This window comes from Jaculus jaculus, chromosome 3, assembly GCF_020740685.1.
Source record: "Jaculus jaculus isolate mJacJac1 chromosome 3, mJacJac1.mat.Y.cur, whole genome shotgun sequence".
In the NCBI taxonomy this organism is placed as follows: domain Eukaryota; kingdom Metazoa; phylum Chordata; class Mammalia; order Rodentia; family Dipodidae; genus Jaculus; species Jaculus jaculus.
Genome location: NC_059104.1, coordinates 170,162,620 through 170,187,693, shown reverse-complemented (window position 1 = coordinate 170,187,693; position 25,074 = coordinate 170,162,620). Strand labels below are relative to the sequence as shown.

Here is a 25,074-nt window from a genome sequence, read left to right as displayed (position 1 = left end):
GACTCTGTGGGCTCCTAAAAGAAACCTAAAGGAGGGTGTGGGATTCCAAGACAGGCGCGTGGAGACCTGTGCTCTTGGCTGAGGGTTTGGAACGCCTATCCCTTCCCCAGTCTCCCTACTAGGCCCGGAGTTTAACCAAATTATGGGATTTTTTTTTTCTTGAGCAAAGTGAATGGGCCTAATTGAATGAAGCCACAGGAACCTGAGTTGGAGGCTGACAGCGGGTGAAGACAGCAGGAGCACGGGAGAAAAGAGAGAAGGATGAATTAGGGGTACCACCAACAGCACTGAGCCAAGAACAGATAGGGTAGAAGGGGTGAGAGAGGAGGGCTGAAGACATAAGAGCCACCTCTCACGGCAGGTTCTCCTGTCATTTAAATGCCTGGCAAGCGGAGGTTTCGGGGGACAGCTTTCCAGGAGACCACAGAGCCCCCACCCTGAGGACTGTATTCATTGCAAATAAAGCTCTCATGATCCTGTCAACAGCCCCGTCCAAGACTTGGGGAAATTGAGGTTCAAGAGATCAAATGAAAGTTGAAAAGGAGACATAAAGGGAAGAGAAAGGAAGGGAGGAGGATACTTAATAGGCTGATATTGTATATATGTAATTACAATGATTGTAATGGGGAGGTAATATGATGGAGAATGGAATTTCAAATGGGAAAGTGTGGGGGTGGGGAGGGAGGGAATTACCATGGGATATATTTTGTAATCATGGAAAATGTTAATAAAAATTAAAAAAAAAATAGAGATCAAATGACGTGCTGGGGTCAGAGCCTAGACAGGACTGTCTGCCACCAGCCGAGGCTGCCCCTGGCCGGCACCAGCGGCCTCTCACAGGGCACAGCCACCCTCTCTCCCCAGGACGCCTTCTTCAGTGCCCAGAGAAGGGGAAAGGACTCAAGCCTTCTCCCGGCTGACCCCGGACACCATTTCTGTCCCTATCAGACATTTCTTCAATATCTGCCCTCCCTCTGGTGGTTGTCAGAATCTCAGAGCTGTCCACCCATCCTCCCCCTCCCCATTCCCCTAACCCTGGGGCTCTGGGACTGTCTCCTGCTGTGGTAACTGAGCACAGCCCTGGGCTAATGGGAGAGAGGGTCACCTTTCCCTAACTGTCACCTTTCCCTAACCGACACCTCTGACTACCACCCAAGGCCTCTTCCCCATAGAAGAGTTTCTCCACTCTCGCCATAAAACCCACTTCCTGGCCCTCACTTGCTCTCGTTTACAATAAAGTCTTAGTTCTAAGAAACTGTCTGTCTTGGTCCTCCACTGCAAACCATGAAACGTCACCGTGGTCAGCAAGTGACGCTGGGGGCGACCCCAACCGCTGTCACCCGTAAAGCATCCTCAGACCCTCTCGTCCCTCCCCTGCATCCTACCATGTGTCACGTGCTTCCCCCAACATGTCACACAGGGGACACAGTCACTGCCACCTTTACATAGCAGATCACACAATCTCAGTGATACACAATCACGCCAATGTCCGGTGTCCCACATCGGGTGTCACCCAGTGATCCACTACTTTCACTTCCTCCCCCACTCAGGGTGCCTCATACTTCCACTGTCACACACCGCACTCTCCAGACCACTGTGCCACCCTCTCACTGCGCCAGATGCAGGTCCCATGCTGGCTGGGTGTCATACTGACACATTTCAGCCCCATCCAAAACCTCTTGGATTGAAAACATATATATATATATATATATACACACACACACATACACATTTGATGCTTTAATGAAATTATATCATGACTTGGTTTAAAATAGTTCAATGGGTTGGAGAGATGACCTAGTGGTAAAGGCACTTGCCAACAAAGCCAAAGGATCCGGGTTTAACTCCCCAGGCCCCATGTAAGCCAGATGCACAAGATGGCACATGAGTCGAGAATTTGTTTGCAGTAGCTGGAGGCCCTGGTGCACCCATTCTCTCTATCTGTCTGTATACCTTTTTCTCTCTCACACAAATAAATAAAAATAAAACATTTAAAAATAAAATAAAATATTTCAGCAAGGGCTAGAGAGATGGCTTAGAGGCCTAAGGACCCATCTTCAACTCCCCAGAGCCCAAGTAAGCCAGATGCACACGGTGATGCATACGCAAGCTTGTGTATGCGCACAAAGTGGTGCATGCGTCTGGAGTTCGATTGCAGTGACTGGAGGCCCTGGGGTACCAATTCTCTCTCTCTCCCTCTCTTGTTTTCTCTCATTCTCTTCCCCCCTTTCTCTTTCTCATAAAAAAAAAATCAACAAAACAACTCACAGAGTGAAAATGCTTGCGAATCATTTACATAGTACGGGGTTAATATCCAGAGTACATAAGGAGCCCTACACTTCAACAACAAAAAGAAAACCATCCAATTTTAGATAGAAAAAAAGGATTTGAATAGATATTTCTCCAGCAAATGGCCAACCATGTGGAAAGATCTTCAACATCTCTAATCAGCTGGAAATGCAAACAAAAGCACAAAGAGATGGCATGTCACACCTCTTAGGAAGGCTAGTCAAAGAAACCCAGAAAATAATAAGTACTGGCAAAGATGTACAGAACAGAAACCTTTATACACTGTGTTGTGGGACTGTATTGGCATCCATATACAAAACATAATATGGCTATTCCCCCCGAAAAAAAAGGGGTGGTGCACACCTTTAATCCCAGCACTTGGGAAGCAGTGGCAGGAGGATTGCTGTGAGTTCAAGACCAGCCTGGAACTACCAAGTGAGTTCCAGGTCAGCCTGGGATAGAGTGAGACTCTACCTTAAAATAAATACGTAAATAAAACAAAAAAATAAACATAAGCTACCCATAGTGTTGCACGCCTGTAACTCCAGCATGCAGGAAGCTGAGGCAGAAGGATCATGAATTCAAAGCCAGCTACACAGTGAGACACCATGTCAAAACAAACAAAACTTAAACATGGAGTTACCATATGCTTCGGGTAAGTCTACTTATGGGTGCATACCCAAGATCATTGAGGGTAGAATCTTGAAGAGATTTTTGTAAACTCATGTTCTTAGCATTATTCACAACAGCCAAACCATGGAAACAACCCAAGAACCCATTGATAGGCAAGTGGCTAATATTTAGATACATTTATATATATCCAATGGAATATTATTTGTCATAAAAGGAAAAAAGAAACTTCCTGTCAATGCTAGAACACAGATGAACCTGAAGACATTATGTTCAGTGAACATAAACTCCAGTTCCCAGGCTGACTCAGAGGTTAAGAGTGTTTGCCACTTAAGCATGAGGGACTCTTGGGACAGAAAATGCCAAGTTCCAACCTCCAGAACCCATGTAAGAAACTGGCCATAAGCCAGTCGTGGTGGTTCATGCCTTTAATCCCAGCGCTTAGGAGGCTGAGGTAGGAGGATCACTGTGGGTTCAAAGCCAGCCTTGGTTACAGAGTTCCAGGGAGCAGGGGCTAGAGTGAGACCCTGCCTCAAAAACCAAAACAAAGGACTGGAGAGATAGTTTAGTGGTTAAAGCATTTGCCTGTGAATCCTAAGGACCCAGGTTCGATTCCCCAGAACCCATGTAAGCCAGATGCACAAGGTGGCTCATGCATCTGGAGTTCGTTTGCAGTGGCTAGAGGCCCTGGTGTGCCCATTCTCTCCCTCTCTCTCACTCATAAATAAAACATAAAAACATAACACGAAAAGCTGGGAATGGCTGTGCAAGTCTGCAGCCCCAGTCTGTGTGGACAGGGCAGAGACCAGAGATGTACTAGGGCTTGCTGATCTAATAGCAGCTTCAGGTTGTAGGAGAGACTCAGTTTCAGGGAAATAAATAAATAAAAGAACCCCGCCCTCAAGACACACACTCTCCTCTGACCACTGCACACATGGGGCACGAGGCTCACACATCTGCACACGGGCATACACCATACCACACACGTACCCCTACATACACACACACAGTTTCCAAATACCAATTATATAAGGCTCCTAGAATAGTCAAACTCCTGGAGGCAAAAAAATGAAAGGCTGGTTACCAGAGGCTGAAGGAGGGAGGGAGGGAGGAGGCTGGTTAACAGGTAGACGGTCTGTTTGGGAGACACGAAGAGTTCTGGAGTTTGGCTGTGAAACAGGGTGAATGCTCAACACCACTCATCCACACACTTAGACAGGGCTGTCTGGACAGCAAGGTTTATGTTGTATATATTTTACCACAATTAATATATTTGTTTGTTTGTTTTGAGGTAGGGTCTCAGTCTAGCCCAGGCTGACCTGGAATTAGCTATGTAGTGTCAGGCTGGCCTTGAACTCACAGCGATCCTCCTACCTCTGCCTCCCAAGTGCTGGGATTAAAGGCGTGTGCTTAAAGAATAACTTTTTCTTTCTTTCTTTTTTTTTTTGGTTTTTCGAGGTAGGGTCTCACTCTAGTGCAGGCTGACCTGGAATTCACTATGTAGTCTCAGGGTGGCCTCGAACTCGAGGCAATCCACCTACCTCTGCCTCCCGAGTGCTGGGATTAAAGGCGTGCGCCACCACACCCAGCTAAAGAGTAACTTTTAACTTAACCAAAGAAGACTGAAAATACAGACGAAGAGGAACTACATGAAGTGAATATGGCGGAGTCTTGACGGCTGCTGGATCTGGGTGATGGGAAGACGGTCGCTGATTAATTCCATCATCCTTTCTGGTATTGTGCATGCATATAGTATTCCACACACACACAAATGATTTCTGTCTCCCTTGTGCCCAGCCTCTATCCGCTGACCGCAGCCCTCCTCTTCATTGACGCACAGTGTGTGCTCATGTCGTCTCCCTGCCCAGGCCCGTCTGGCTTGTGGCCCCGCCCGTCACAATGGGTCTCATCAGCCGGGCATGCTCACATGGCCCACACCGTACAGTCTCCCACTTTAGCTGAGGGGCACCAGTGTCCACCAATTGACCTTCCCCCCCTGCCCCCATCAGGCTGCTGCCCTCAACCCTACCCGGCTTCCCACGGTTGGCCAGCTCTGGTCTCCTTGTCCCTCACTTTCCAAGGGTCTGCCGAGTATAGGACAAGACCAAGGGCCCTCAGGGATCAGGGCCCAGGCCAGGCAACCTGCACATGTACTCGGCCTGGTTTCCCACAGTCCGCCGAGCAGCGTCTCTGAAAGTCTTCCTCCTCGGCCTCTTCCACCGCACTCATCTTGACCTTCTGCCAATCTTCGTCCGTCTCAGAAACATCTCCACCCATCCGTGCCTTGGTTTTCTCAAGCCAAACACTTAGATGCCTCAGCTCATCAACGTCTTCTCACAACAAAGTCCCGTCGACATTGTGGGCTCACATTTTAGTTTGTCACGACCAATGTACATCACACGTGCATTGTCAGGCCGAGGGGTGTGTGCGCCGTGGCCATTTTCACACGCTTCATGTCACTTCTGGATATTCACTCATGGCTGCAGAGATGGCTCAGCAGTTAACGCACTTGCTTGCAAAGCCTGAAAGCCTGGGTTCAATTTCCAAATTCCCACTAGCCAGATCAAGACAGATACAAAAAAACGTTGCATGAGTCTGGAGATCATTTGAGGCAGCAGGAGGTCCTGGCATGCTCGCAAACACTCTCTCTTTCCTTCTCTCTCTCAAATAAAATAAATAAAAATACTTTTAAAAAGCGGTTGTAAGGCCGAGCGCACACTTCTCTTTAAAACTTTTATTTTTATTTATTTGAGAGAGACAGAGAGAATGGGCATGCCAGGGCCTTCTGCCACTGCAAACGAACTCCAGTTGCGCGCTCCCCCTTGCACATATGGTTTACGTGAGTCCTGGGGAATAGAACCGAGGTCCTTTGGCTTTGCAGGCAAACGCCTTAACCACTAAGCCATCTCTCCAGTCTGGTGCATGCTTTTAATCCCAGCACTTGGGAGGCTGAGGATGGAGGATTGCCTTGAGTTCAAGGCCACCCTGAGACTACATAGTGAATTCCAAGATAGCCTGAGCTAGAGTGAGACCCTACCTCGAAAACCCCCCCAGAAAAAAAAAAAAAGTGCCGGTATACACATTCAGCCCCACTGTATGATAGCTTCGGGGCACACATTCAGTCTCACAGTTCAATGTCCAACACTCAAGCTATGCACTCAGGACCACGCCTGTTACTGCAGCGTCACTCAGTCGTGTTTATGTCTCTGATTCTCATGATGTCACACTGTCCCACACACCCATTGTCAGCCTCAGTATCACACACTACATGACATACCCACCGTCTCCCACAGCTGACGGCACAGAATGCAGCACAAGCAGGTCACGTGTTTAGAGGCTCACCGTCCACACGGTATCCCGGGATCACCGACCACGGCACGAGCTCGGTGTCACAGAACTCATGGAACACTCACTGTCCCACAATCAGTGTCTCAGTATCACCCTCAGCGCCACCCTTCTCCCACCCCTTCTCTTGCTGGGTACCGTCACAGAGCTGTTGCCTCATATCGAGGCTGTTTCCTGTTGTGTTCGGAAGCCTCAGCCACGGCTTGTTCCTTCAAGGATTTCCTGTTGTCAGGGCCCAGTTGGCTCTGGCCCAGCCTGGGCTCCTCTGCCTCCCTGTTGCCTCTGGGCTGGGCTCAGAGGACCTTCCATTGTCCCCCACCAATCAATCTACCCAAATGCCTTAAATGCCTGCGACTGTACTGGCCCCGTGGGATGGGCAGAGGAGGTGCCCACTAGGCCAACTGGAAGGGTGCCCAGGCCCGTTCTCCCCAGGGAGACACCTGGAAGCCTGCGAGAAGCTGCCCGCACTGCCTGGCCAACTGGGGACAAAACCATCAGCGCTCAGTCTGAAGCTACTGGAAGCCTGACAAGGGGAGAGGAAAGAGATTGGATAACAAAGGGCCAGAGGGTCAGAGAGTTCAGGGATGACATCCCAGAGGAAACCTCTGGAGGCTGGGCAACGCGGAGGAAAGGCTTGGGGCGGGAAGACCAGACAGGAGCAAAAAATTCTCGAAGGCCGGAACCTGGAGGAGCCGGGGCCTGATGGGGATGGAGCCGGAGGTCATCCTGTGGCTCTCCCCCCCGGCCAGCGGCCAGCGTGGGGCGCGGTGCCTACAGATTGCCCCCCACGGCTACTGCCAAGGCCCCTTGCCTCCTGCCCATGGCCAGCCTACAGGAAGGACACGAGGAGGCCAGCACATACGCTCCCCACACAGAAGAGATAAATATTTCCCGGGAAACGGAACTTGTTCTGTCTGTGTTTACAGCCCAGGGCCAGGGCAGGACAGCGGGGGGGGGGGACGGACACACGGGACCAGTCCTTCCTTATCCCTGGCCCCAGCATCTGTCCCAGACCTGCTGTGCACCTCTAAGCAAGTCCCTGCCTCTCTCTGAGCGCCCTTCAGGCTCCCATTCCTGATGTCAGGACCTGCATAGGGTGCCGTCTCTGCTTTCTATCGGTCAGTCAAGTCAGGGTTGCAGACAGGTAGACAGGCAGATAGACACACTAGAGTGGCGGTGGAGACAGCCTCCCTCGACCCAGGTCCCTGCAGACCCCAGGCCTGTGAAGCCTGACAGGTGGGTAAAGACAGATGGCAGGGCCTCAGGGGGGCCCCATGGATGCCAGATGCTATGGCCAACTTGTTGGCAGCAGCTCCCTTGTGGGCCCCCGGGGCAGCATCGAGGTCACTTGCTACAGATGTGCAGAATCCAGAAGGAATCAGGGACAGCTGGAAACAAGCAATGCTTGCTCAATAATGTTAAAGTTGGGCCTGAGAAACGACCCCCCACCCAGTGGCCCTTCCAGCCTCACCCCAGTGATCCCTACCTAAACCCCGAGTTCCACTGACATGCAGAGCCATCCCTACTGCCCACCCGAGCTTGCAGTGGCAATGCCACCTTATACACACCAGCCCCCACCTGTGGCTACGCCGGCACGGTGGGGTGGGGCATTCATTCACCACTGCCTCAGCCCCGCGCTGGCCCTCAGACAACGCCTCTCTGCCACCTGCAGAACCCCCTTTGGGTCTGAGGACTTGCTTGTTCCCAATTCCGATCTTTTTTTTTTTTTAATGTTTATTTATTTATTTGAAAGTGACAGACAGAGAAAGAGGCAGAGAGAGAGAGAGAGAGAGAGAGAATGGGCGAGCCAGGGCCTCCAGCCACTGCAAACGAACTCCAGACGTGTGCGCCCCCTTGTGCATCTGGCTAACGTGGGTCCTGGGGAATCGAGCCTCGAACCGGGGTCCTTATGCTTCACAGGCAAGCGCTTAACCACTAAGCCATCTCTCCAGCCCCCAATTCCAACCTTTGCTGCCCTTCACTGGTTCTGCAGGTGACCTTATGGGCTCCTCGGCCTGCCCGGTCAGTGATCTGGGCCCTTTTCTTTCCTCACTGTTCCAAGACCTCCTGGAAGTCTCCATGACTATCCCAACCTACCCAGTGAGCCTCCTTAGAGCCACTGCAACCCTGTTCACGGTCAGGCTCACTGGTTCGGGAAGTTCTCACCCTATGCCAGGCCCCAAGAGGAATGTAGGAGACTCAGGCACTTACAATCACTCGAGAGAAGATGCACAGTGCAATGACCATGTGAGGGAATAAATCACCCACCCGTGCGCTCAGGGCGACGGGGAACTACGAGTGCCCCAGAGGAGAGGAGATTGCCTCAGCCTGAGGTGCAGGAAGCACGTGAGAGAACGTCAAAGACGAGGTGACGCTGGACCATAGACATGGGCTGGAAGAGCTGGTGTGTTGTGTGCTTGGGAGTGAGAAAAGCTACGAAGCAAAAGCACTGGCTGTTTGGGGAGCAGGGAGAGGGACTCAGTAGTCAAGGGGAGCAGCGCCCTACTGAGTCAGAGGGGTGCAGACTTCACTTAGCCCAAAGGCAGCCATTGATCTCCCTCTTTCCTGGGGCCCATCCCAGCACCCGTCCCGGCTGGGGTTTGCCATGCCCGCAGAACCTCGGCCCATCTCTGCCACACACCGTGCCTCACGAGGAAACAGCTTTAGTCCTGGCGCCCAGGGTCACAAGCTGCAGAGGTGGAGCTGCACAGACTGGGCCTGAGCTGGGTTCCCGTCTATGCTCTGCATGGTCTCCCAGCAGCTCTGTGTGCAAATGCCGGTAATTCTGTCCAGCAACAATAGGGGAATCTTAACCGTGCTGGACAGAGGAGAAGACTGTACTCAGGCTGACCAAGCAACAGGTCCAAAGTCAACGTGCTAAGAAGTGGCAGACACACCCACCCACACCCCATGCAGGCCCTTCTAGGAGGCCGCGCCAACAGTCAGCATCCTGAGGAGGGATGTGGGGTTGGGGTCAGTTCAGAGCTGAGCTGCTCCTGGCCCAAGACCCTTAGTCAGGATCAGGAGCCAGAGAAAGGAAAGAGAAAGGAACGACAGGGACAGGAACAAACTGGCTGGATCCAGGCAGGCCTCGTAGAGAGGACAAGGCTAGCGGAGAGGGGAAGGATCAGAACTTGAACCTTCAGAAAGCAACGCCAAAGATGGAAAGCAAGCTTCTTTACACAGAGACACACAGAGTGCAGAGCTGGGCTCCTTTGGTGCCCACAGCCCAGGAGAGTCTCAGCTTCTCCAAATCCTCTCCCCTCACGGCTTCCTGGGTGGGTGACAAATGCAGTCTTTCCTGGCGGGTGGCCGGGACTGCTGAGACACTGCTGGCTCCCAGGAACACCATCTGTCCTGGCTGGGGGTGGGGGGAGAGCTCCCACCCATGAGCAGTGCTATGGCAATAAATAAATTAATAATGACTCTCCAGGCCCTATCCACTGCACACACACCCCCACCCTTGGCCAGTTCCCAGCATCAGGAACCCATCCCTATGGCAAGAGATGTTCCCAGCTCCAGCGGGATGCCTCCACAGGGAACCCATGCCAGTGTCTCCTTCCCATCTTAGGGCAAGGAGAGAGCGGCACGTGGACTACTCCTAGTGCCAGCTCTGGGCCTCAGTTTCCCCAAATGGAAAATCAGAATCACTGCATCCATAGGTTGTGCTTAGAGTTAAACAAGGGAGTGTGCCCAAAGTGTCTGGCATTGAGGAGTCTGACACGGGCAGAAGCTTCCTCCTCTTGGCCCACCTGGACACAGGGTCAGATGCAGAGGTACACACACACACACACACACACACACACACACACACACACACTCCTATGTACCAGTCTTCAGTACCCACACCTCATTCCATTTTTGTTCCTCATCAAACATGGAAGATTCTTTCAAGTAACCAAAAGGCATGGTGGGAGCTGGGCTGGTGGCCCTTCCTTCAGTGGATCTCAGGAATGAGAAAGGCGCAGTCCTTAGGCTCGAGGAGCTCACAGAACAGAGGATAAGTCAGATATACACACGGAGAAAATACCATGCTTGCAGCACACACAGTGGGCAAAAGGACAGCAGAACACCCCAGCTTCCGACGGCTAGGCAGGAGAGCTCAGAGGAGGTAGGTAGCTAGCATGAGCCATCTGGAGCCAGAGGTTAGGGAGGGTTGGGAGAGGCCGTTCCAGAGGATGGAGGCTAAGAGTAGAGCCCAGAAGGGCTTGGGTAGCTGGCTGCAGGGGTTTGGAGAGGCAGGAGAAGGGGACTGTGGCAGCTTCAGAGGGGGCCAAGGGGGTGGGGCGTTAGGAGCACAGAGGATTTGTTAGCCGAGTGACAAGTTCAGGCTTGGCTGGCTGTTAGGCTGTTGGGAAGATCCTTCACGATAGCCTTAGGGAGGATGGGGTTGATTGAAAGTAAAGCAGCCAGTGAGTGTCGCGGGGAGCTGACCAGTTAAGAGTGGAGCTGGGAGAGGAACTCAGGAAGTACTCCGGGCAAGGAATCTACTGAGGATGTGGGTAAGGGCGCAGAGGACCACAGAGGAGCCTGACAGGGAAGCCTGGGCTGGCTGCGGAGTGAGGGGAGGTGGTCTTGGCATGGGCTGCCCCTAGGCAGAGGGGGTGGGGCTATGATGCAGCTCCAGCCTCCAGTCGTGTGCCCCACCCCCCAGGCCCACCCCTGCCTCCCTCCACTGAGCTCTCACCTCCAGTCGGTCGTCTCTACTCCCTGGGGGCTCTGGCTCCTGTGCAAGGGGGTCCTGGCTGGCTGCAGAGACAAGAAGGCCAGGGGCTGAGGCCTGCCAGGCCTTCTCCCCTTTTTCCCAGCTTGCCCTCCCAGCAGCCCCCAAGCAAGCCCATAGGTAGCCTCCTCCTCCTCCTCCTCGGGCAGCCCAGCCTGTTTGCATCCAGTCCCCCCGCCACACACACACATACACGCACCACACACACACACACATACATGCACACTCCCTTCTTGCTTCCCTGGGAACCTCCATTTCTGTCTTACTCTACTTCTTTCCATTCTGAAAACAGCCACATTTTTCTTTTCTGCCTTGTGCTTCCCAGGAGAGGAAGCGGTCGCAGCTCCACCTACCCTGAGGCCCCTCCAACTCCTGCTTCTCTCTTAAGGAACTCCCCAAGCCCTCCTCTCAGCCTTAGTTTCCCTATCAGCAAAATGGGATCAAGGCTGTCCACCCCAAGTAGTCACTGGCCCGCCACAGTGGGCTGGGCCGTGGAGCTCCTAATCTACAGATGCTGCAAACCCCATGAGAATGTGGTCTCCTGGGTGAGCAACCACCTCGATCTTGGCACCAAGTCTTCTTGGCTCCACTCAGGAGGCCCCGACACACACACACACACACACACACACACACACACACACACACACACACACACATCCAAGCTAAGTCCCTCGGAACCACTTCCACAGCTCCAGGAATGCTGGCAACGAGACGCTGCCACGGGCATGCCAGCCACTCCTGGGAGCCGCTCGCTGCTCCTCACAGTCCTGCTACCCAGGCAGCTTCTCTGGCAGCCACGACCCAAGGCCAGCTGTGGGCTCCTGTCCCCCTCACCTCCCCCCACCCCGGCCAGCAACCACCAGCAAGCGTGTCCCGGCATCGGACAGGCGGTGGGATATTCTGAGCCTGGCTTCGTTCCCGTCAGCTGCCGGCCGCCATGCCAGCCTGGCGCGGGAGCAGGGCCTGATTTGATTTGGCAGCTATAGAAGAGCGTGGTGGGGACAGGGCGGGAGGAGGAGGAGGGGACAAGATACCCGCGCCCACAAGGAAATAAGCAGCCTACTCAGAGAGCTGCCGGGAAGGCGCAGGTTGGCATGGGGAAAGGCTTCCGGGTTCCCTGCCTGGCACCCCCACCCACCCACCAAGGCGTTGGGTACCTGCCCATGGCTGTGGGAGAATTTGGCTTTCCTGGGCAGCGGCGGGAGGTGGGGGGGGGGAGCGCAGTAACAGTAGCTGCACCTGGTATGTGGACAGGTTTTGTCAAGGTGTCCGGCTGTCTGACATGTCCCTGTGTCCTGCTAGCTGTCCTGTTTTGCTTCACACACAATGGGACTGAGCAGCGCCCAGAGAGTCTGCACGGAGGGTGAAGGGATAGGAGCGGGCACCTCCCTGGTTCACTGTGGCCATGTGGCTGGACTTCTACCAGGGGACTGTCTGCAGCCCAGTGTGTGACGAGGTCACCCGTGTGCCTGGCTGCTGTAGGAATCGGTATGCGTTGGCTCTGACCCGTTCCTTCCCGCTGTACCATGACCCCACTAACCCGGCTGTGTCCTGTGAAGGAAATGACGTGGGAGAGATAAGTGCCTGACCCCAGGGCTATCCCTTTTGTCCACAAAGCGCTTGCCTCATCTTCTCCCTGATCTGCCCGGACACCCGCCCCTCTCAGGAAGGCAAAGCTAGTATCACAATGGGCCTCCATCGCCCCTGGGAGATTTCTGGAGAGGCCTGCCCTTGCCCAAGCCCTGCTTCCATCCCCACCCACCTCTCTGCTCACTTGCACCTGACCCCCGGTGGGGGAAAGTAGGCTAGGAGGGTCAGCTGGACATGCTCCTCTCCGCTTATGACTCTCCTACTTGCCCAACACATTCCAAGTCACACAGACACCCCCCCCCCCAATGTCCTAAAAACCTTGTGCCCACCTGCGGCTGTGCCTTGTGGGCGTTTCATCAAAGAGCTGCTATAATGACGCCAGAGCTCCCGGTTCTCTAACCTCTGCTCCAGGGGTCAGACTGGACCCTTGTCCTTAAGGGCTCCAGGCCAGAGCTGTGCCCCAGACACCAAATAGGGCAGGTCAGGGTAGGGTGAGGTCTGCTTTGGGGAAGATGTAAAGTCTCATCTGTCACCACCTCCCCATTGTTCCACTGTCCTCTGGGGACCTGAGGGATCACCCCACCCAGCCAGAGGAAGCTGAGGTCCCTCTGTTCCTGGACACATTGAGGGAGGGGGGTGTCACTGAACTGAGGGGAGAGGGGTGCAGGCCTCACGAGCAAGCAGTGTGGCCTCCGATCTGTGAGGTCAGCTTCTCACCTAGCTGGGGCTCATTTGCCTTCCTGAGGGCCTCGTGTCTGTGTGCGTGGGTTCACATCCCAGGCATAGAGCCCTTAGCTCCACGGAGTCCCAAGGGCAAGCTCTTCCCAAGATAGGGGTCAGCCAGGCAGCAGGGACAATGGAGAGAGACGACAGGAGCCTGGATGAAGAGGAAGGGTTGGCAGCTTGGAGCTGTGGGGACAGGCTACAAAGAAGCACGGCTGTGTGCTACGAGGTGCCTGCATGCTCTGTGCTTGCACTGGGCTTAGTCCTCAAACTCCGGACGCTTAAGGCCAAGGGCAGTGTATGCATGCCTGTGACCCGGGGGAAGGAGCTTAACACCGAACTCTGCCATAGCCCCGTGTGCAGTTTTGGGCAGGGCCTGCCCCTCTCTGAGCCAGTGTGGTCATCTGAAGAAAAGGGCTGGACTTGGTCTCTAGGGTCCTTTCCAGGGGGTCACTGGAGACAGTCGCACCAACAGAACAAGATATGGAGACAAGCAAAGACTCTAGGAGAGAGCCCAGGGCAGGCGGAGATGGGAGGGAGGGAAGGACGGAAAGAGGGGACAGCCGGAGGAAAAGGGTGTCAGAGTGGGGAGAAGAGAGCCCCACTGGGGAGCCTCGGGAAAGCGCCCCTCAGGGCTAGGTGGTTGTGGAGGGTTTCCTGCGGAGACTATTCTTGGGGGCAAGGACCAGACAGGAGGTCACACACAGTGGAGCCTTGTGGATCACAGAGAGCAGCTGTCCGCTACCCACCTGCTTTCCTGGCTTCTGGGAAGACACAGCCAGAGGGGTGACAGATAGGGGACTCTGCCCTTGGATGGGGACCCACCTCCGCTCTTGCTCTGCAGGTGAAGGCTGGGGGCAATGGGGTGCACCCAGGGAACCCAGGGAGCTCTATCTCAATCCCTGCTGGGCAGTGTGACCTGGGCTGGCTTTGATTTGAGAGCTCGCCAGGCTGGGGAAGCCTTGGATGTGCGCAGCTGTGCGAGCTCTCCCAGGGCTCTAGAAGGTCAAGATCCTTCCCTTGAGCCAGGTTCCCTCCCCAGCTCTGGCCTGAGTTCTGAGGCACAGGCAGGACCCAAAAGGCAGTGAACTAATGTACAACTGGCTTGACCGCGTGCCAGGCTGTGCTCTGGGCCTGGGACCCCTTGATCCTCGGGACTAGGAAGAACAGTGGCCAGAGGAGGTGCCCAGCGGACCCTCTCACTGCCCTGGCCTCTGCGCCTGACTGAGCCATGGATCCTAGACCCTCACAGGCAGAGGTTCCTGCGTCTCCACCCCCTGCTGGTGTCCAGGAAGTGCTCATGTCCTGTTTTCCCCCTCAGGCTGCTGTGGGGAAGGAGGTGAGCCTGCCCCTCCTTCCTCTGTCATCTTTAACTCTGTGCAGAGACCTTGGGGCCTGGGAGGAAAGGTACTCTTCTGCCATAGCCAGAGACAGCTGGGGAAGAGAAGTTGATGATAGGAACGACACCCCAATCCTGTAAGTTTAGGGAGTGGCAGGTCTCTCTTGTGCCTTGTGAAGAGAGCTTGTGTGGTGAGTCTCAAAGGGTCTCCTCTAATGGCAGAGTGCCTCCCCCCACAAACTCTCTCACTGGGGTGGAAGGGTGCCCGCTACCCAAGCGATCTGTCTCCATTGCTTCTTGTTATGTTTTTAATAACTGAACATTACATTAACAAGGCAGGTGGTTGCAGCTCTTCCCAGCAGCCCCATTTAGCATCATTGAATCATCAAATCATCAAATCCTAGAATCCTAGATGCACAGAATGTCTGCATCTCAGGCTCCCAGCATCTCCGCATCTTAAAGTCACAGAATGTGGGCATCACATGCTCACCCAGCCCCGGCTGAGAGCCGAGAGTCGGGTGTGGAAGGCTAACATCATCCCGGCGACAGCCTCACCCTGACAATCCCAGACTTTCAGATCACACACCCCTAGAGCTGGCAAGCACATAGCCCTCGAAGCAACTGGTCCCCCAACTTCCTTGCTTTACAAGTGAGAAAACGCAGCTCAGAAAAGTGGTCTTGTGCAAGGTTACCAGAGAGCGAGGAGGCCAGCACTGGCCAACTCTGAGATTGCAAGACTGGCCCTTCCACGGGGGCCCAGTGTTTTGGGGAAGCGTGCAATTTCAAGATAACAAAGTTCCGGTATTTGTGCTCACCCATCTCTCTTCTTTCAATTTGCTCACTTCCCTTTGCTCTCACTGCCTCCCTCCCTCTCTGCCCTGGCCGCCCCTAAGTAGAAGTGTTCATGGATGAAATGCACAGGGCTAACTCCCTGAGGGTGAGGGACTGGTGAAGCAACCTGGTCCCACCACTGGGCACCAGCTGGGAGGGAAGGGCAGGATCCCTAGAACAGAGAGGCTGTGGTCCCGAGGGGCCCACATCAGAGATAGCTTCAAGGAAGCCGGATGGGATCTGAAGTCTCGGGGAAGTACACAGTTTGCATGAGGAGGATCATGGACGTTTAGCATTTTCATAAATTTACATTGCTACTCGTTTTGGAATGCGCTCATACATTTTTGGATTTGAATTTTATTAAGGATTGCATTTTGCAGCTTGGTTTTTTTTTTTTTTTTTTTTTTTTGAGTTCCGTACACTCTGCCCAGGGCAGATCTCAAGTTCCCACCTACGGATGAGGACACAGCCAGCCCCGAGGAGGGTCCAGGTCACTGGATAGCCTCAAAGCTAGTGACCTGCTGGCTTTTCCATAGACCTCTCTGTCCACGGAGAGACGCACAACACAGTCTTCCCTCCTGAGCGCTCGGAGGTGAGTGGCTCACTCCTGTCCCTGCCCTCCCTCTCTGCAAGTGACCAGTGCCCTCCTCCACCCATCCCACTTAGTCCCCTCCCCTCTGGCCTTACCCTGTCCAGGCCTCATAACCCCTGGCCCGGAACACACCCGCCTAGGCCTCAGTCTCCACCCCATGACCTAGAGAGCTCCTTCACACACACAGACCTGATCATCTTATCCCTTCTTCTCATTCCTCCCCTCATGCTGCTTCCTGGAAAATATCCAAAATCCTCCACCTGGGATGTCAGTCCTGTACAGTTTGGCTCCTGTCAGCCTCAGCAGCCACATCTCCTGATGCTTCACGCCATACACACATACACCCATCCCCACTAACCCAGCCACCTCAAGAATCCAGGATGCAGGGCTGGAGAGGCGGCTCGGTGGTCAGCCTGGGTTTGATTCCCCAGTACCCACATAAAGCCAGATACACAAAGTGGCACGTGCATCTAGAATTTGTTTACAGTGGCAGGAAGCCCTGGTGCACCCTCTCTCTTTCTCTCTGTTTGCCTCTTTCTGTATATACCTCAAATAAATAAATACAAATTAAAAATAAAATAAGCCGGGCGTGGTGGCGCACGCCTTTAATCCCAGTACTCGGGAGGCAGAGGTAGGAGGATCACCGTGAGTTCAAGGCCGCCCTGAGACTCCATAGTGAATTCCAGGTTAGTCTGAACTAGACTGAGACCCTACCTCAAAAAAAAAATAAATTAAATAAAATAAATAAGGCCTCCCTCTGTCTGCCACCAACAGGGGATTGATCACAGTCATCATGCCCCCTTTTCCCTGCTTGTCAGGTGTCCTCAGATTTCACTCAGATTGCACTCAGATTTCCGATTTGTCTCCTCCAGTTGGCTCTTCCAACTTGCCCCTCCTCCACTGCCAAAATGAATGAAGGATCCCACTCCTGACTCCCTGGCCATCTTCCTGGCCACGCACTCTGCCAGCATCAGCCTCTGCCTCTGTTCCTGTCCCACTTAGCCCTGGCGTCAGATCTGAGCTACCTGCCACAGGTCAGGTGACACCATGTTGCTCAGACTTGGGGGAAGGTATAGAGAACTTTAAGGCCTATTTCTTTTTCTTTTAAATATGTGATTTATTTATTTATTTATTTATTTGAGAGAGAAAGAAGCCATACATGGTGGTGCACGCCTTTAATCCCAGCACTTGGGAGTCAGAGGTAGGAAGATCGCCATGAGTTCAAAGCTACCCTGAGACTACATAGTGAATTCCAGGTCAGCCTGGGCTAGAGTGAGATACTACCTCACAAAACCAAACAGAGAGAAAGAGAGAGAGGCAGATAGAGAAAATGGGTGCACCAAGGCCTCTAGCCACTGCAAACGAACTCCAGATACAAGCACCACCTTGTGCATCAGGCTTATGTGGGTCCTGGGGAATCGAACCTGGGTCCTTAGGCTTTGCAGGCAAGCGCCTTAACTGTTACGCCATCTCTCTCCAGCCCAAGGCCTATTTCTTCTTCATTTCACCTACTCTTCTCATTGGTACAGCTTCTACTTACCAAGGCCCAGCAGTATACAGGGTGTGGCTAGGACAGGCAGGGAAGAGGGGGCACTTAGAAGAGATGAGAACCCCAGGACTACGCTGGAGAGGGAAGAGGCTACAGAAAACACGCAGACCGGGCCTAGGGGACCAGAGACAGCCGCGAGAGTGGAGGAAATTCAGCGCTCCCTGAGCCCATAGGAGAGCTGGCCACTGCGGAGCCTGGCCATGCATGCAGGTCGGGCTGCAGGAGAGACCACTTCTGGCTTGTTTGGGGCAAGGAAGGAGGTTGAGATGAGTCAGGCTGAAGAAAGTGGCGAGCAGCAGGGATGTGGAAGCGAGCTCTGTCTCTGTTTTTTCCGTTACCCCTGAGAGGTCAAAGTCAGGGAGGTGGATGGGCAAGCGGAGCAGAGCCGTAGGAGGAAGGCAGACAGTGTCCGTGATGTCCACACGGTGGCCAGGGTAGACATGGCTGACTGGGGCTGGCAGGGAGTAGTGCCCCAGCTGTGGCTGGGAAAGCATTTCCTGTCTCCTTGCCAGGGGGGGTCATTAATAATCATTTACCCGCCACAGGCAGCATGGAGGCCAGCCAGGGAACAGCATGGTACTGGGGCCAGGGCCCGGCCGGATGGCCAGGAGGGCTGATCAGTGCTACCAGCTTTGCCACGTGCTGTGAGCCCTGGACCCGTCATCTGATTCTGTCAGTCTCAGGATAAGAGGAGGATGTGGTAAGGATGCTGGTTTTAATGAGAATGCTAGTTTTCAATACATTTTTTTGTTATTTTATTTTATTATCATTATTTTACTTATTTATTATTATTTGTTTTTTTAAGGTAGGGTAGGGTCTCACTCTAGCTCACGCTGACCTGGAATTCACTGTGGAGTCTCAGGGTGGCCTCCCAGCTCACGGCGATCCTCCTACCTCCGCCTCCTGAGTGCTGAGATTAAAAGCGTATGCAACCACGCCCGGCTCTAAGATATTTTATTTTTATTGATTTAAGAGAGAGAGACAGGGAGAGAGAAAGAGGAAGAGAGAATGGGTGCACCAGGGCCTCTGGTCACTGCAAACGAACTCCGGATGCGTGTGCTGCTTTGTGCATCTGGCTTACATGGGTCCCGGGGAACTGAACTGTGGTCTTTTGGCTTTGCTCTCAAGCGCCTTAACCACTAAGCCATCTCTCCAGCCAAAGGACACTGCTTTAAGGCCCCCTTCCTGCTCAGACCCTCAGTTTCTCTGCTGACAGCCGGGTTGTCAACACTCCAGGGCAGTTGTACGCATCTGATATTAGCTCAGAGCCAAGCTCAGCTCAGGACCAGAGTCAGAACCCAGTGGGATGCACAAAGGGGACCAGAACGGGTACAGTTTAGGCTAGGAGAAACATTTAAGGGGGGGGCAGCTTCCCCAGGCCAGGGAGGTAGGGGCGGTTGCACACAGAGGGTGAAAAAGCTGTGTAAGGACGCCAGCATGTAAAATCATGCTTGTCTGACACACAGCAAGGGCTCCATGAAAACACGTAGGGGGCTGGAGAGAAGGCTTAGTGGTTGAAGCTCTTGCCTGCGAAACCTAAGGACCCAGGTTTGATTCCCCAGAGCCCATGTAAGCCAGATGGCACATGGTGGCACAGGCATCTAGAGTTCATCTGCAGTGGGTAGAGGCCCTGGCATGCCCATTCTCTCTCTCTCTCTCTTGCTCTCTCAAATAAATAAATATTAAAAATAAAAACCAACAACAACAACATGTAGACAAATGTATGAGTTGACCTGGTAAGTGAGATGGTTTTTCATCTAAGGGCTGTGGAACTGTTGGGAGTACCTAAAGGGTGGTGAAGGTGATGCCAACATGACAATGGTTCTGTCCAAAGGGACTGGCATGGAAAAGGGTGGCATGCAAGCCCGGGAAGGCTGGAGGCCAAGGTGTGGCCATCCGAAGCTAGGCAGTGCTGCTTTTGCAGTTGGGACACACTCATCCTGCACTCCGGGCTACACTTCCCTGCTCACCCCACATCCCCTCCCAGGCCCAGCTCAAGCTCACTCATTCGAACCTTCTGGAAGGGGATATGGAAACAGTAGCTCCAGCCCTGACCTGGCTCACTGCGAGCGTCTTGGTGCCTCCAACCTTAGAAGTCCTAGACATTGATGCTCCCCAATGTCTGTTGGGCGGCTGCTTAAGGAGTGCTTTTCCAGAGCTTTCTCTGGAGGCTATGACCTGGATCCCAAACTCCCTGGGACCTCGTCCATCAGATTATAGGGTCTCCAAAGATTATGGCCCATGTCGTCTTCCCTTTGATCTCTCTCCTCCCAGAAAATCTCACAGGGTCTGTTCCTCCTCCATGAGAAGTGGGGTCAATAAAGGTCAACATAGACTGAGGCCTTCTTGATTATCCCCCATCAAACATGGGGAGGACCATGGGCTGGGCTGCTCAGCGCTCCTCAGATGGATGATGTGATCTGGAAAGAAGACTGGGCACCCCAGTCCTCAGATCATGTGGTTGGCAGACTTGCCCAACTCTAAGCCTGGCCTGGGCTGTTTGGGCATGAAGAGGTACCCACAGAGAAACCCAGCCTCATGGCCATGGCCAGTCCATTCCTTCTGTAACCTGGTAGTAAACACAGCGATCTTGTTGACACATGTATCCTCTCCCCACCTCCTCTAAACCCTGGCCCCAAAACATGGGACAGGCTAAGGAAAAAAAATAAATAAAAGGGAACAAAGGTTCCCAGACTGCGACATCACGGGCCGGCCGCCTGTCCAGTGCTAGCTAAGCCGGAAACTCAAGACAAAGGCTTTGGTCAAAGTGAGGAGGACGAAGGGTAAAGGGTAGGCAGGCAAGGGCATCTCTAGGGACCTGACTGGGAGGGAAGCAAAGACAGGAAGACAGCTAAACCCTCCCTGCACACATACGTCACCCCATAAACACTTAGGGGCACCTGCTGTATCCCGCACACAGCCAAGCATAACAGGCCTCTTTCCCCCGACCACACACACCTTATGCATACACTTCCTTACCAGCCCTCAGCTTACTGCCTCTGTAGGCACCCCCTAACTCACTGGACTTGCCTCACACTCTGCTCATCTCTCTCTCTCTCTCACACACACACCCCACAGGGAGAAAAGATCACAGAACTCAAACCTCGCACTGAAAAGTCACACAGCTCACACACCCACACTTCACACCACACTCACACCCTGTCTCCTGCCATGTACCTCACACTTGCCTCCTAACCACAGACACATGCATCCAATTAACTTCCACACGCACACACACACGCACACACACAGAGCTCAGATACAGAGACACATGCAGACGCCTTCTGCATAGGTAATGTGTACACCTAATGACATACCAAAATGTCACATCTGTGGACACATGAGCCCCCCTCAGCACAGACAATATTGCCTCCTCCTGTCCCCTCCCCACACAGCCGGCCAGCTGACTCCTTGGTTAACTGGACACCTTGGCCCTGGCGCATCCTTTCTTGTCCAGAGTTGTCTAGAGTCCCCACACAAACGCATGGCATCCAAACTCCAACCTACAGATCCAAATATAGGCCCCCAGGCAAAGCCACGATGTTCTTCAGTGACGCTAAGCCATCCAGTGGGCTTCCAGAACCCTCAGACATACACCGCCCCCCCCACTCCTCTCTCATAAAATCAAAAAGCCCCACCAGGGCTCTTCCTGGCTACACACAGCAAAACAAATGACGTCCACATCCACAGAGGTGATTCTCAACATGCATGTGGCCCTTGCAACAACGCCACACTGCCATAACAGACCCACAACCACACACACACACACACACACACACACACACACACACACGTTACATTCCCAACTCCGCTTCCCCAGCCATCCCAGCATGAGACACCATAGACACTCACAACCCCCATCCGCTCATCACGATGCCATCACACATGGCACAGCACAATATGACCACACACAAGGCACACGCAACCCATGACACCTAGCCCATGATACATGTACTCAGAAACACCCCCCCACACACACACCTCAGACTCACTGGGCCCTGGACAGCTTGTACCACAGGTGGTGGACACCAGGTCACAGTCTCTCCCTCTTCCTCTCTCTCTCTCTCTCTCTCCAGAGCCAAAGCCTCGCTGCTTCAGGCACAAGGGGCTTATAAGTTACGAGTGTTACTGTCACGCCTTGTGATTCCCCACCTGCTTCATATCCGGGGCACCCCTCCAGGGCAGCATCCTCAAGGACTTGAGTCCGCCCCACGCCCTGTCCTGAGCCCGTCCCCCACCCACCCCCACTCCTCAGCCCAAAGTAGAGGCAGGTATGAAGAAGCTATGACCACAGAAGATCCTAGAAGAAAGACAGAGACCTAGAGAAAGTGAAGGGGCTAAACAGACCGAGAGAAGTGGGCAGCCCTTCCCCCCCCCCCCCCGGAAGCCAAACAGAATTGCAACAGGGGAGACACAGGGACAGTGAGCCCAGGTGTTGAGGAGAAGCCAGGATAACAAAACAAGACTGTCACACCCCAGAGGAAATGTAAGGGACAGCAGCAAGAAGAAACGGGGGGGGGGGGGGTCTCCTATGCAGGGGTCCTTTACAGGAAGAGAGAGAAGCCCAGTGGTTTGAACCTTCAACTAGGGTGGGAGTTGAGAACTGAACTGAAGAGACTTGACTAGGGATGGGGTGGGGTGGGGCAGCTGAGGTTGGGGGGGTCTTGGGGTGGGGTCCTTACTATTAAGGGTTTAGGTGGTGCACGTGCGCCTGGAGTCTGCTCCGTGCAGTGAGTGGTTGGACCAGAGGGTTGAGCAAGGGAGGGGGAGGGTCCCCCATTCACCTGGGGGAAGGGGACACTAGACTTGTACAGAGAAGTCGGTGTGGACTGGGGTCCCACTGTGGACTGAGTTCCAGGATTTGGGGTGAGGTTCCGTACTCAAACGAGATGCAGAGTCTACGGCGGCGGCATCTGGGCTCTGAGCTGGAGACTTATAGTCGTCCCCCCCTCCCCGCCTTGAAGCGGCTGCAGTCCCCGGTCCCAGCAAGGGGGTGCGGTTCAGAACTAAGGGAAGGGGTCCCCCACCACCACCCCGACTCCCCGACAAGTGTCGAAGGGCTTCAGAGGAAGGTGGAGCGCGGAGCCCGCGACCGCACGCTCCGCAGGGGACCCCGGCCGTGGCCAGGCTGCTTGCCGGACACCCCGGGTTTCTCCTCTATTCCCAGAATGGAGGTGTGCGTGCGTGTGTGTGTGTGTGTGTGTGTGTGTGTGTGTGTGTGTTTTGGGGGGGGAGCCCTACCTGCAGGATGTCGGCGCATGGCTGCGGCGGAGGTGGCTCGTCCGGCTTGAGGAAGACCTGCTGGCCCCGCCTGAGGAATTGGACAACAGCGATGAGGATGTGGTGCAGAACCAGGACCATACTCGCAGCCGCCCGCCCGCCGGCCCCGGCCGTTGAGCTCGGTCAGAGCGTCCGCGACAGCCTCGCCGGCTCCGCCCCGGCCCCGCCCCCGGCCGCAGGCCCCGCCCACCTCTCCTCCCCCCCCCCGCCGCCCCTGGGGACAGCGCCTCTCAGCTCGGACCTGTCCCCTCCCGAGACTCTTCTAGACGGTCAGATGTTAGTAGTGTTCACCGCCCCCCACCCCCAAGTCCCCCGCGTGGCTCCGTGTCCGCCTCGACTGTCATCCTCCTGCTGCATCTCCGCTCCTGGCAGGTGTCGCTTCCCAGAGCCCCGCTCCCTGTCGCATCGCATCCTCATCCTCTTCCCACATTTGGTGTCCTGGGGGACGAACCCCTCCCCCGGGATGGGAGAGGCAAGAAGCCCATGGCCAGCCGAGACCAGCGCACTGCTGGAAGAGGTTGTGGGGCGGGGGGGGGGGGGCGGAGAAAGGGGGCCCTGGAAAGGGACCTCGGATACAGTCCCGGAGCCCTGAGCTCGCTCCTCTCGGTCCGATCCAGGAGGTTTGGGCACGCGAAGGAGGAATTTTAGAGGTCGCTCCAAAACGGACGAACCCCCGGAGCAGTAACTGATCTGCAAGGAAGACACGTGCGCACCCCAAACACAGGCGCACCCCCCTCCTTCCTAAGCGCTGGGCCCGGCGGTGGGGGAGTGGAGGGCACTGGGTCCCCAAAAATGGACCGGCAGGTCTGCATCGGCCTTCACCGGGGTTGGAGAGGGTTGCAAGCCTCTGGGGCCATGCAGTCTTGCAGTTCCGCGGTGGGACCCGCAAACCCCGAGCGCGTTTCTCCGCAGAGCGGCCTCGGTGCTCAGGCGCTGGCTGCGGGCGCGACCCTCCTGCGCCCCCTGGTGTCCTAATGTGGCTGTGCAGCCGACCCCAGTTGCAGTTGGCTGGAGGGATAGAGGGGGGTCCTGCCTGGTGTGGGGGGGCCAACGCTGCCTAGACTAACCTGGTCCCCAGCCTCCACTTACATGACAGCCGGCTGAGATGTGGAATGTGTCTGCACCGAAAGGCGAATTTGGATCTTTTCTGGCTTTTGCCTGAGACTTGCTGCATGACCTTGGCCAAATCCCCTCCCTACCTTGCTGAGTCTCAGTTGTCCCATCTCCCTCACAGGATCTTCCCGAACAGATAGGGGATAGCCTCCTGAAAGTTCTTGATGTGGCCTTACCTGAATACCGCACCCCCCCCCTTTGCACTGCACCGCCGCTCTCCGTACTTCCCCCTCCCCAGCTCTTGGAGGGTGACTCAGTGAGCCCCCAGCCTCCCCACCTCACTGGCGTGATTCATCTGGGCCCTTTTCCCCCCGGGGAGCAATTTCCTCAATGTTGAGTCACTGAGCCCAGTCCTGGACACAGTCCAGGCACCTGGTACAAGGTCAGCAGAGTTCTGGCCGACCCGATAGTTCAGGAGGTGACCTTCCACACAAGAATATTCCTGCCTTTCCTTTCTGAGGCACGGCTATGCATGCGCATCGTCCCCTGCTCAAACGCCTTCATTGACTCCTTACCAGTGCACGATAAAACCCAAGCCCTCAGCCATGCCAGACTTTCCTCCAACTCAGCCCTGACTTGTGGATCCAGCTCTGACACACGCGCGCGCGCACACACACACACACACACACACACCTTTACACTCTACTCAGCCAGCCGCTGCCTCACTCTCACTCTTGGCCTCTGCCAGGGCCCCCCCCCCACACTGCCAATGTCCCCCAGGGTCCTTTTGGCCTGTTCACCATTCAGGGGCCACTTGGAGGCCTCTACCTCCGGAAGGTGTTTCCTAGATACCCCCTTAGTAGTCTGGGGTCCTCCTGCCCCACGCTTAGGAGGGAGGTAGTCTGGGTGGCTCCTATGTGTGAGGGAGTTGGGTCTGGGAACTTGAAGTGATCTGGGTCAAATCCACGATATTTTGCATCTTCCAAGTAGGGCACTTTGTCCTACTTATTAACACTGTGGAGAACAAGACACAGGCTATGATGTGTGAAGCTTCGTGCCCCCCCCCCGCCCCAAAGGCCTCCCTCCTCTTTTCTGGCTCCCTTGTAAAAGGGCGGGGCCTGCCACACAAA

General features: G+C 54.6%; 1 protein-coding gene across 3 annotated transcripts in view; it reads right to left on the bottom strand.

Moving 5' to 3' along the window:
* Pde2a (phosphodiesterase 2A) overlaps window positions 1-25,074 on the bottom strand; it is a 104,069-nt gene that overhangs the window by 47,396 nt on the left and 31,599 nt on the right. Inside the window, exons 2-3 of one of the 3 annotated variants that reach the window (XM_045145482.1) lie at window positions 22,853-22,922; window positions 10,952-11,013 (exon numbers count right to left, since the gene is read on the bottom strand). In XM_045145482.1, coding sequence (XP_045001417.1) covers window positions 10,952-11,013; window positions 22,853-22,871 — 81 coding nt within the window. In that variant the 5' untranslated portion in view covers window positions 22,872-22,922. Of the gene's footprint in view, window positions 1-10,951; window positions 11,014-22,852; window positions 23,015-25,074 lie in introns of those variants that run through there. The other 2 variants (XM_045145481.1, XM_045145480.1) reach the window with 2 other exon arrangements.